Source organism: Nycticebus coucang, chromosome 17 (assembly GCF_027406575.1).
Source record: "Nycticebus coucang isolate mNycCou1 chromosome 17, mNycCou1.pri, whole genome shotgun sequence".
NCBI lineage: Eukaryota > Metazoa > Chordata > Mammalia > Primates > Lorisidae > Nycticebus > Nycticebus coucang.
Genome location: NC_069796.1, coordinates 90,029,356 through 90,041,611, shown reverse-complemented (window position 1 = coordinate 90,041,611; position 12,256 = coordinate 90,029,356). Strand labels below are relative to the sequence as shown.

Sequence of the window (12,256 nt, the reverse complement as noted above, 5' to 3'; positions counted from 1 at the left end):
CAGCCATGATGCCACAGCACTATACCAAAGGCATCAGAGTGAGACTCTGTCTCAAAAAAAAAGAATAAATAAAAAATAAAGTCTAAAGCCAGAGTTGCTCTGTTTGTAGCTTTAAAATCCTCCTACAGTCTACATTCTGTTGTCTATTAATTTAAAATTCATTGAGTGAGCATAACATATCTATGTAAACTGATGCTTTTCTTTTTTAATTTTAGATTTCTCACATTGGCAAACTGAAAGATTTTCTTCTGGAACATAGGAAAGATTATATTAATGCTTATAGGTAAGTGCATTTTTTTATCATAACTTTGGTGGCTGTGTTCTTTTCCCTGTCTGTATTCCTGTTGAGCTTTGTGTCCTTACTTTTTACTGGGAGTAAAGAATAACTGGGAGTTGGGCGGTGCCTGTGGCTCAAAGGAGTAGGGCACTGGCCCCATATGCCAGAAGTGGTGTGTTCAAATCCAGCCCCGACCAAAAAGTGCAAAAATAACTAAATAAATAACTGGGAGTTGTAATGGGGAGGATCACTTTGGCAGTAGAAGAATACTGTTTTCAAAGTCAGGACATCATAACAGCGGTATCTTCTAGCATGAGTACCTCTCTGTGTACCATTATCTCCTAGCAAATGAAATCCTCTCCCTGGATTCTTACAGAGCAGTGTATGAAGTTAGGGATACATATGTTGGTATCACCTGACCTTGTGGAGGAATAGGATTTTCAAGGCTCTGCTAGGCTATTCTCTCCATAGCTCTTTGCTTCAGCCTATGACCCAGTTTTGCTGATGTGGTGGTGAGTGAGCATTTGTCAGTCCTTACCTTCACGTCACTAGGTCATGCTTTCCTTGCCAAATCCAGTCCTTAGTTTCAATGGCCATCTCCTCCTGTCCTTCCAGGATATTTGATGTTTGCGAGAGGCAGCTGTAGGCCCACTTTGGCATGGCATGGCATTCATTTTGTAGGACACTTTCTGTGAATGTTTTTGTTAATCTCCCAGCATAACTCAGGGGGACATTCTCCTGGTAGCTGTCCAGCTTCTACTTAGTAGCCTTAGCCTTTTTAAGCATCAGTTGGATTATGCCAGCGCCTGATTGAGCCCACCACGAATGCCCCACTGCAGTCTCCGCCCTGCAGCCTCGCCACTCACGATCTGACCCCCGCCTTCTTCTTTGGCTTCATTTCAGACCCCCCCACCCTGCTCCCTGTCCCTCCTGCCATCAGGCTCCACCTAGGCCAGCCTTCCTTGAAGGCACCATGTTCTTCCTGACTCAGGGCTCAGCCGTGGACTGTTCTTCGCTGTCCTGCAGTCTCTCCTTTCTCCTGACTCAGGGCTCAGCCACGGACTGTTCTCCACTGCCGTGTCATCTCTCCTTTTCAGACCGAAAGCTTGAGCTTTAACGCTTCCTCTTGCAAGAGGCCATCTCTCACCACCCTTTATAAAAGAGATCTCTTCTGTTTGTTTCTCCACCCTGTATGTTTTCTTCATAACACTAATTGCAATTTGTAATTATTTAATAATAGTAGTTTGTAGTTTATTATCTGTCGTTTGTCACCACGCTGTAAGTTTCATGAGATAAGGAACCATGTCAGGTTTTCATCCTGTCTCCATAGCGCCTCACCCAGGTTTGGCATTCTGTGAATTCTTGTCACATGAATGACTGATTCCCCCACACTCATAAGGCACATGACACCCACTGGTTCTCAACCATGGTGATTTTGCCCCCAGAGACATTTGACAATATCTGAAGATATTTTTCTTTGTCCCAACAAACAAAAGGGAGAGGAGTGCTGGTGAGATTTAGTGGGTAGAGGCCAGGGGTGTGCAAGGCTCCCTGCATGTGCAGGAGGTCGCCGCTCCACAGCCAGAAGTCAGCTGGCCCAAAGTGTAGGTGGTGCTGACACTGAGAACCCTGCTCCAGCCTGAGACTACGGGTGCCTGCCCACAACACCCGACTATTTTTGGAAATGGGGGTCTCGCCCTGCCTCAGGCTGGTCTCGAACTCCCCTCACTCTACACATTAAACGTTTTCATTCACCAAAGCTTTACCAGATGCTTGTTCTGTGTCCAGTACTGCTCTAGGTGCTCAGGGCAGATCAGGGAATAAAATGGACAAATATTCCTGCCCTTGTGCTACTTGCCTTCTGGTGGGCTGTGAGAGAGGAGCGCTAAGTGCACAGTGCCTTGGGTGATAGATCCTGTGAAAGGGAAAGAGCAAAACATGGGAACAGGGGGTGGGAGTGCTGCGGTCAGGGCAGGCCCTGGAGATGCCTTGGTAGCCGACTCCCCTGTGAGGGTTGGAGCCTCTGGTAGGATCTCTCCCAGGTCCCTCCCCCTCTCCTTCTCCCTGCTTTCTACCTTTCTCTTCTGTTTTTAAAGGTAATGTCCCACTTGGGTCTTGGGTCCTTTTATCTCACCATTCCCACTGCTTCTAAAAACACTGCTGTGTGTATTTGTGATTCATATCTACTTTTTTTATCATCAGGCTGTTTTCTCCTTTTCCTGGCATCTTTTACATTTGACCTTTCTTCCTCCTCAAGCTACAGGCACTTTCACTTTCTGTTTTCCTTTAGTACCAAATGTGGGAGGGAAAGTCTATATCCAGGATCAGCCAACTTTCTGGGAGAGCCAGATAGTAAATTCTTCAGGCTCTGTGGGCCCCATGTGGTTTCTGTTGCATATGCTTTGGTTTGGTTTGATTTTATTTATAACCTTTGGAAATGTAAAAGCCATTCTTAGTTCTCACACTGTGGAAACTAGGCCTCTGGGCTATACTTGGCCAACAGACTGTAGTGTGCTAAACCCTGGTACATGACCCTCTACTTGGGTTCCATCACTTCTTTTTTTTTTTTTGAGACCGAGTCTCAAGCTGTTGCCCTGGGTAGAGTGCCATGGTGTCATCATAGCTCACAGCAACCTCCAACTCTTGGGCTTAAGCGATCCTCTTGCCTCACTTTTCTATTTTCAGTAGAGGCAGGGTCTTGCTCTTGCTTAGGCTGGTATAGAACTTGTGAGCTCAAGCAATCCATCCGCCTCAGCCTCCCAGAGTGTTAGGATTACAGGCGTGAGTCACCGCACCTGGCCTGTTCCATCACTTCTGAAACTTTTCTCCTGAAGCTCATCTGTGACTTCCTAATCACCAAATCCAGTGACTTTCCTCAAACTGAATGCAGATGGAATCATATAGTACATAGTGTTATGTGTCTGCCTTGTTTCACTAGACATCTTTTTGAGGTTCATCTATGCCTTTTTTTTTTTTTTTTTTTTTTTTTGAGATAGAGTCTCACTTTATCGCCCTTGGTAGAGTTCCATGGCATCACAGCTCACAGCAACCTCACACTCCTGGGCTCAGTCAGTCTCTTGCCTTAGCCTCCTCAGTAACTGAGACCACAGGCGGCCACCACAATGCCCAGCTATTTTTTTTTTTTTTTTAAGAGACAGAGTCTTGCTGTTGCTCAGGCTGGTCTCGAACTCGTGAGCTCAGGTGATCCATCCGCCTCAGCCTCCCAGAGTGCTGGGATTACAGGGTGAGCCACTGTGCCTGGCTATCTGTCCATTGAAGACCTGTTCCATATTAGGTACTCTGAGAAGCATTAATTAACATTTTATCTCAGTTGGTCCTCACATCTGTCGCGGGGCGGGGGGAGACAGGCAGGAGAGGAAAGCGTGGAGACGAAGTAACCTGTTGAAGACATGGCTGCTGAGCCAGGGCTCGCGGTCTGCCCACAGTGTCCACACCCTTCCCTACCACAGGGTCCTGCCTGTTAGCATAGCTTCCCCTGTCACCACTTTGCCAGCAGCTCCTCAGTGTGTGTCACAGACGCCTTTAGCTCCCTGAAGCCACTGTCCTGCCCACCCAGCGCCACACGCTGCTCCCACCCACCCCCTCCTTCTCTTGGGCGTGTCATGCTGTCTGTGTCACTGGCCTGATCTCTTGGTTCCTTTGGTTTGAAGGTACAGTTGCTGTTTGGTCCTTATCACCGTGGATATGGTGACACAGCTCCTCTCCTCAGCTCCCTTGTCTGACTGAGGATGTGACCCATCCATGCATCTTAGACACGTGAGACCTTCCATTACCCTCACACACTCTCCCACCCCTCTCCTCCTCTTCGTGCCCTAGAGCTGCACTCAGCATGGACAGTTGTGTCACCTCGTCACACCGTTTACCTGTTGCTCTTGACTCTACTCTGCACATGTCACGTGTTGATATGTTCACATGCTTCCATCCTGAAAGACCCACTTCCCACCACCACCTTCTCACAGAGCCTGTCCTGGCCCTGCCTTCCTGTCTGAAAACCACCTCTCCCGCCTTTGAACTCTGGAAGCTCTTTCTCTGTGTTTTTCTTATGGTATTTCTCAGGCTTGCCCGGTGTAGCAGTTACTTATCCGTAATCTCTTCCACCAAGTTCCTTGAAGTAAGAAGCTGCATCTTACTCATCTCTTCGTGTTTCACAATGGCAGAGTTCCATCCGTTGGTTCACTTACCCTGCTGATGTTTATTGAGTGTCTTCCTGCGTCACATACCATGTCAGGCGTGGAGGGCAAGGTAGCGAGCAAAGGCAGACGTGGTGGTCCTTGCCTTTGTAGAGCTGTTAAAGGATTCTTGCAAACAGGTAAGGCCTCAGGTGTGACAGGTGCTGCAGAAGTGGAGTACAGATAGCCTTTGAGGAATTTAGCCTTGTCAGGGAAAGTATCCTTGATGAGCTGAGGTCTGAAAGAGCAGGAGGGACCTAGGTAAGAAGGAAGGAAGGAGATTTGAATGTAAAGCGGTTGGAAACACCCGGCGGACGGTGTCTGTCCTCTTGTAAAACATGCTGAGGTGAAGAAGACGATTTCTCACAGTAAATATTCATTGCAGAAGTGAAGGAATGATGTAGACACCCAGTATACCATCCAGAAAGAGGCTGGTTTCTAAAAAGAAAGAAAGAAAGAAAGCATTTTGACCAAAACCTCCAAAGTGGTTTCTGGAAGAGACTCCAGGTCACCACAGACACAGACACATTGCATTCCAGCTATCTTGTCTCATGGTTATCACATCTCCAAATGTGTCGTGTACATTAATGGACACGTCAGAGTCGGCGGAGGAAAGATGACATCAGGAACGTCTTTAGGGGATTCATCTTTATAAAGCAAGGGATTTTTTTTTTTTTTTTGTAGAGACAGAGTCTCACTTTATGGCCCTTGATAGAGTGCTGTGGCCTCACACAGCTCACAGCAACCTCCAACTCCTGGACTTAAGCGATTCTCTTGCCTCAGCCTCCCAAGTAGCTGGGACTACAAGCGCCCGCCACAACGCCCGGCTATTTTTTGGTTTTGCAGTTTGGCCGGGGCCGGGTTTGAACCCGCCACCCTCGGTATATGGGGCCGGCGCCTTACCGACTGAGCCACAGGCGCCGCCCACAAGGGATGTTTTTATTTCAGAAACCTTCCTATCCCAAAGTTAAGAATAGGAAAGAAATCCTCAGCTTTTTAAAACACTTCTTCAATGTATTGCAAAAGGAAACGAGTCACATAAACTTTCAACAGAGAAAAATAATTAAAACCCAGGTGAATTTTAATCCCTGATGCATGTCTACTTAATATGGGTCAATTTTTAAATTTAATACATCTGGGCGGTGCCTGTGGTTCAAAGGAGTAGGGCGCCGGCCCCATATATTGGAGGTGGCGGGTTCAAACGCAGCCCTGGCCAAAAACTGCAAAAAAAAAAAAAAAAAGAATTTAATACATCTGTATTATTTTGGAATATACTAAGATAATTATTATTTTGTTTACTACCAAGAAAACCTTATTTATAAGTTCTCGTAAAAATCACTGGTTAACACTAGATGGCAGTGTATATTTATTCCTAAAGGTGTATATGTGTATCAGTACTAGTTTCATAGGCCATAAAAATGGAAGCTTCACCGATTTGGGGAAAAGTTTGTAAAACTGGTGTAAACCTATCAATTTCCTGCTCCTTTCTGTGGGTATCTAACAACTTAGGTTAAAGATGTGGTTGTAGAGATCTTTTATAGAACTCTGTCCCTGATTTCCCTTTGCGTGGAAGAGGCATCCTGCGAGGTAAATGCTTTGAATGTGGTTTGGTTCTAGTTGTTCCTTATAAGCCGGACGGATTTGAGAAAGCCACTTAATCTGCGGGATGCAGTGTCTTCCTCTAAACCAGAGGACAGCACACCAGTCTGTGGGCCAAATCCTGTCTACTGCTTGCTTTTGTACACAGCCTGTTAGCTAAGAATAGTTTTCTTTTTTGTTTTTTTTTTTACTCTTTTCTTTTCTTCCCCTCCCCCTATCCCCCTCCACCTTCCCTTCCCCTTCCCCTTCCCCGATGGGATCTCACTCTGTTGCCCAAGCTGGTCTTGAACTCCTAGGCTCAAGCAATATTCCCACCTCAGTGTCCTGAGTAGCTGGGCCTACAGGTGTGTGCCATGGCACCCAGCTTTGTATATTTTTAAATGTACATTTAAATTTACATTTGTAAATGTTAGAAAAAATAAGATGATTTATCACATGTGAAAATTACATGAAATTCAAATTTTGCTGTCCATGATGCAGTTATATTAAGTATTGTCTGCAGGTGCTTTTGTACCAAAGCAACAGAGTTGTGCATCTGTGACGGGTGATAAGGCCCACAAGGTCTGATATACTTATTATCTGGCCTCTTTCAGAAGAAGTTTACAGAGCCAACAAACTCCCATTATCAATGGGAGTGATAATCACTTAAGAAGTGGTTTAGAGGCTTGAAGGAAACACAGTAATTGAAATGCAGTGCAATAGAAACTAATGCAGTTGCATCAGGGTGCTCCTCTGCAAGGCTGCAGTAGTGACGTTAGGGCAGTTATCCTCCAACGGTGGAGCCAGGCTCCCGGGAACTGCTTGTCAGGGTTCCCAGAGTTCCTCAGCACGTACTGCTGTCTCAGTACAGTGGGAATAGGGCCTAAACTTTCTCCTTTCCCAGCCCCAGTGAAAGGAAATGCTGGGACCTTCCTGAGGGCCAGTCCCAGCTTTGCCACTTACTAGCTATGTGGCTCAAGCATATCACTGACCCTCTCTCTGAGCGTCAGACAGAACTAGGGCCCTGTTGCCAGCTGCTATTGCCAGCTCCTACATTGCGAACGCCACTCCTACCCTGTTGTGGTGCCTTTGAAAGAGGACGGGCTTTGGCGTCAGTCACACCTAACTTCCCGCCCCAGTCTGCCATGTATCAGTCATGTACGTGTGTACAGCTCACTTAACCTTTGTGCTTATTCTCTTTGGAGTGAAATGTGGATGATGTTCTCACAAGGAGTAAACAAGATGTGTGGGAGAGTTTCTGGCACATAGAAGTCCTTTGTTTAATTAAGTTGGAAGCCCATTTGACCTTTGATGCAGTGGAAGGTGGGGGCTGGTAATGGAGCAGAATAAAACCCACCCCTGCTTCTTGCCAGAGGCAGGTGGGTAGGAGGGAGACAGACAGACACAGGACACGAGGGTCAGATCAACTGATGGAGACCAACATCTTAACCAGCTTTGTGACTGGTAAAATCTGGGTTGGCAGGCAGAGCACAGGTCTCCAGGCGGATGGCCTTGCTGATACTGCTCCTGAATTAGACTCGCTTAGCTGGTTGGTGACAGTGAGCAGTCCCAATCCCTGGAGCACAGACAGCAGGGCTGTACAGCATGTGAGAGAGAAACAGAGCAGAACCTCTGCTGTCTGTGAGGGGACAGCTCCCAAAGACAGGGAGAGGCGAGTGTCAGCTAGACATGTGCCAGAGGGAGCAGGTGTCACTCTGAGGAAGGAGGTGCAGGGCACATGGAAATCCAAAGACTAGGGAATAAGCACCCCCAGTGCCCCACATTTTCTCCAGATGGAGCGGTGGCCCCCATGGACTTCTGTGAAGTGCTGTCGCCCAGAGGTTGTGGGCTGCTTGCCGATGGCCTCTCTCCTCCTCCCTCCCGTGCAAGAGCTGCCCAGTGTCCTAGGAACATTTTATATGGAGTATGATGGTGGGATTGAAAGAGTATGTGTAGAAATATTGCCTTCGGACCTTTGAGGCTTTGTTAGTCTCACATAATTAGGAAGCTGTAATTTTTTGCAGAATGTAGAGCTCAGACTTTATTGACCCATTTAATTTTTTTTAATAATGACATTTTACTGGAGCAGAACAGCGTGCAACCTAGATAGCCTCTGGGTCTCTGAATGATTTTAATTAAAAATAATGTCTCTACTTCTGGTAGGTGTAGCTTTTCCATAATGTCCTGGCAATAAAACAATACCTCTTGGGAGAAAAACTTTCTTTGTTTCTATTGTTACTAATAGAATAACCATACTGTCAATTTTCAATTCGGAAGGTTAATGTGTATATATAAAGTATCCAAAAGAAACATTGCCTTTTTAATGAGTAGTCAGTTTTATCAAATTAATCTTTAGACCTTTTCAATTTCACTGAGTTGAGTTTTCATTAAATCAAAATATGTAGTAGGAGGATGTTGATCTAATGTTTTGGGGACTAGTTGCGTCCAGGTCTGTTGGGTCCACAGGGCACATGTTCACGTGGAAGTGTGTGCCTTCCTGCCCGTTTGTGCTGATCCGGGAGCTTCTGTTTCCAGGGAGCTGGTTTCTCTAGGCCCCTGCTTACCACTCGCTCTCCTCTCAGAAGCAGAGCCCTGTCTGCAGAGGAGCTGGGAGGAGGACCTGGGCTTGCCGGCCTGGCCCTTTGTCCTCTTCCCATCTTATGCCTCATTCAGTGGACATTCTTGCAGTTACCTTGTTAAGCCAAATGAGTTAATGGAACAAGATGCTGAGGAGTGCTGGGATAGGAAAATACTTCCCTCTCACTCTTCAAGTTCCCCTGGGGGAAGGAACATCCATTCCCCAGGAGGCTGTAGATTTTTTCTCTTTTTCCAACTCTCCCCCAGAACATGTGGAAGGAGGGTGTTTGGTGGTTGGGGCTGAGAAAAGTCTCATGCTAAACACATCCCTTTTCCCTTTTAGAAAGAGATGCACCTCAGGAGGGGTGCATTCCCTGCTTATTTGTGCCATAAGTTTTCTAGAAAAGGCTCTGGAAGGGGGATGCCTGCCTGTCGTGGAAGTTCAGGAGGAACTTACTAAAGAACATAGTTGGAGCTGTATGTTAAGCCACATCCATTGATTCAGTTCATTCAGAAGTATTTGGGGGTTGATTTACTGATTTACCAGCCTAGGAAATGCTAGGCATTGCTGTTGACGACAAGGATATAGCAATGAACAAACAGACAAAAGTCCTTACCTTTGTGAAACTCAAATTTTTGAAGCGGGGAGACAGACAAGCAATAAGTAAGTAAAATATATAGAATGTTAGAGTGCGATGAGTACCGGTGAGGGGAGAGGAGTGGGAAGGTGCATACGAGTGACAGGCAGAATGCAGTGTTGTGAAGGTGGATTGGGGCAGGACGTGGTGAGGGCAACGCTGAATAAACACCCGAAAGGGGCAAGTTTACACGGATATCTGGGGATAGAATGTTCTCGAGGAGGAGGTAGCCAGTACTTGTAGAAGTTCTGAGGTAGGAGTGTACCAGGGTATTTAAGGAACAGGAGGAGGCCAGAGTGCCTAGGGCAGGACAGAGGGGCACAGGGAAGAGGCCCAGAGAGCCAGCAGGGCCCCAGGTCTTAGAGTTCCTGTCAGGGATCTTCAATTCTCACTGGACTTCGCTCTCCAGGAGGAGCTGTTGGAGGGCCTTGTGCAGAGGATCGTCCAGCCCAACTGGCTTTATAATGGGTATGGCAGCGTGTTAGAACAGACTGGAGCCTGCTGGCCAGACAGAAGCAGCCGAACAGTTAGCAGGCGGCCGTTAGTCCTGGTGGAGAGACTGATGTTGGCCTGCGCAAGAGACATTGTAGTGTCTCTGACAAGAAATCAGATTCTGGAAATATTTTGAAAGTAGTGAACAAAATCTGTTGAGGATGACATGTGAGTGAGAGAGAAAAAGAAGAGTTAAGGATGACTTTAGGGTTTGGGGCCTGAGCAGCTAGCCAGCAGACGGGGCGGGCAGGCTTCAGGAGCATGTGTTGGAGGAGAGCAGACCAGAGCTCAGGTTGGACGTGTCAGCAACACACATTAAATGTCTGAGTGGAGATCCAGAGAAAGCAGTTAGATACGTATATCTCAAGTTCAAAGAGATTTTCAGGCTGGAAATATAGATTTGGGACTTGTCAGTGCAAAACTAATGGTTAAAGCCACAAGGGTAGATGGAGTTGGCAAGGGGGCAAGTGTAGCTAGCAGAGAGCCCCAGGCCTGCTCCATCACACAGTGGTCAGGAGCAAAGAGGCCCTAATGAAAGGCCCACGACCAGCAGCTGGTGAGGTGGCAGGCAGGACAGGGAGAAAAGAAACGGAGGGGGACAAGGGACCAGCTCCGTCACACGCAGACACAGGGGCTGTGACAAGGGCAGGGCTAGGCCGTCGCGGAGGCTGTTGGTGACCTTGCCGCACAGTGAAGACAGTGCCTGTCTGGGCTCGAGAGAGAAGTGCAGGACGAGGGAGCCTTGACATGGAAATGTTTCCGAGAGGAGCTTTGCTGGAAAGATGAGAACTTGAGCAGTAGCTGGTGAGAGATGTGGAATGGAATTGAGAGGTTTGGTTTGTTTTTTAAATTGGGAGAAGTAACACCAGGTTTTATGTAGTTAGGAACAATCTAGTAGCCGGGAACAATTGATAGCTACTATTAATAACCCATACAGGTAGTGTTTACTGTGTGCCAAGCAGAGTCTAAGCACTAATTTATTTACAGGGGAAGAGAAAGGACTGCCATGGCCAGCCTGGTGCCCACAGAGGGGTGTGGCCATGGCTGGGAGATGGACAGTTCTTCCATAGGAGCAGTAGGCTGTGGCCCAGAGGAGAAGTAGGGAGGCGAGAGCTTATCCAAGTTCTTGGAAAACAGGAAGCAAAGTGATCACTGACACTGAAGATGGGGAAGGAGGTGTTGGCAGCTTGAGGAGAGTGGAGAAGCTGGGAAAGGGTCATCTGGGAGTGGGGAGAGCTGGTACAGAGGACTTATGGCAGCGTTACCAGGCAACCATGAGGCCACTTGAGATTAGTGACTGTGATAAAGCTGATGTTTTAATCCCCCTCTGCGTAATTCCCATGAAACGCGTAATTCCCACGAAACGCATAATTCCCACGAAACGTTTATCCCACGTAATTCCTAAACGCAGCTGGGAAGCTATTCATGTTTGGCTCTCAGTGTACCACCAGCCTCGCTCTGTCTCTGCCTCTGATTTCCAATGGCTCTTCTCTCACTGCTTCTCACTACTGACCTCCTCCCAGTGGCTAAACAGTGGCCCTTGGAAGATTTAGGATGAAAACAGTCAGATAAGTTAATTAAGAAGCAAGTAATCAAATACTTTTGAGATAGGCCAGGCGTGGTGCCTCACGCCTATAATCCCAGTACTCTGAAGAGTTGAGGCAGGTGGATTGCTTGAGCTCAGGAATTCCAGACCAGCTTGAGCAAGAGTGTAACCATCTCTACTAAAAATTGAAAAAACTAGTTGGGCACTGTGGCAGGCACCTATAGTCCCAACTACTCGGGAGGCTGAGGCAGGAAGATTGCTTGAGCCCAGGAGTTTAAGGTTGCTGTGAGCTATGATGCCATAGCACTGTAGCCTGGGTGACAAAGTGAGATTCTGCCCCCCCGCCCCCAAAAATATACACACACACACACACGTATATGTATATGTATGTATGTATGTGTGTGTGTGTGTATATATGACACACTTTATGAAAGCTATCTGTTACTACAATTTTTAGACCACACTGACTTTTTTGCTTTCCTTTCTTTTCTTTTTTGTATTTTTAGAGACAGGGTCTCCCTGTGTTACCTGGGCTGGAGTGGAGTATAGTGGCACAATTATAGCTCACTGCAACAAGGAACTTCCAGGCTCAAGCAGTCCTCCAGCCCCAGCTCCCGAGTAGCTGGGACTACAGGTGCCTGCCACAACACCCAACTTTGTTTTTCTACTTTGTTTTTTTACATTTGGAGCTGTTGTCAGCCTGGCTCAGGTTTGTGGCCATTGCACTCTGTGTTACAGTGACCTTTTCCTTTGCATTAATAAATTACAGAACTTCAGAAAGCAATCCTTTAGTTTCTCAAGATTTTAATCACAAAATGGTTATAAAACCATTTGCCCTGGTTTCTTTTTTCACATAAAATGTTGGTCATGGAACATTTGTCTCGAGAGCATTACTTCTTGTCCTTTTAAATTGCATTCAGGGACGGGTGTTAATAGTGACTTTTCCTGCTTCCAATTC

At 46.9% G+C, this 12,256-nt stretch overlaps 1 protein-coding gene across 5 annotated transcripts in view; it reads left to right on the top strand.

The window, feature by feature from the left end:
- The window catches only part of STX18 (syntaxin 18), a 149,755-nt gene that overhangs the window by 71,736 nt on the left and 65,763 nt on the right, over positions 1–12,256 (top strand). For all 5 annotated transcript variants that reach the window (XR_008375295.1, XR_008375294.1, XM_053567405.1 and 2 more), the window contains exon 2: positions 216–283. Coding sequence is in view for 3 of the 5 variants with exons in the window: in XM_053567405.1 (XP_053423380.1) it covers positions 216–283 (68 nt within the window). In the remaining 2 variants the exon portion in view is untranslated. The remainder of the gene's footprint in view (positions 1–215; positions 284–12,256) is intronic.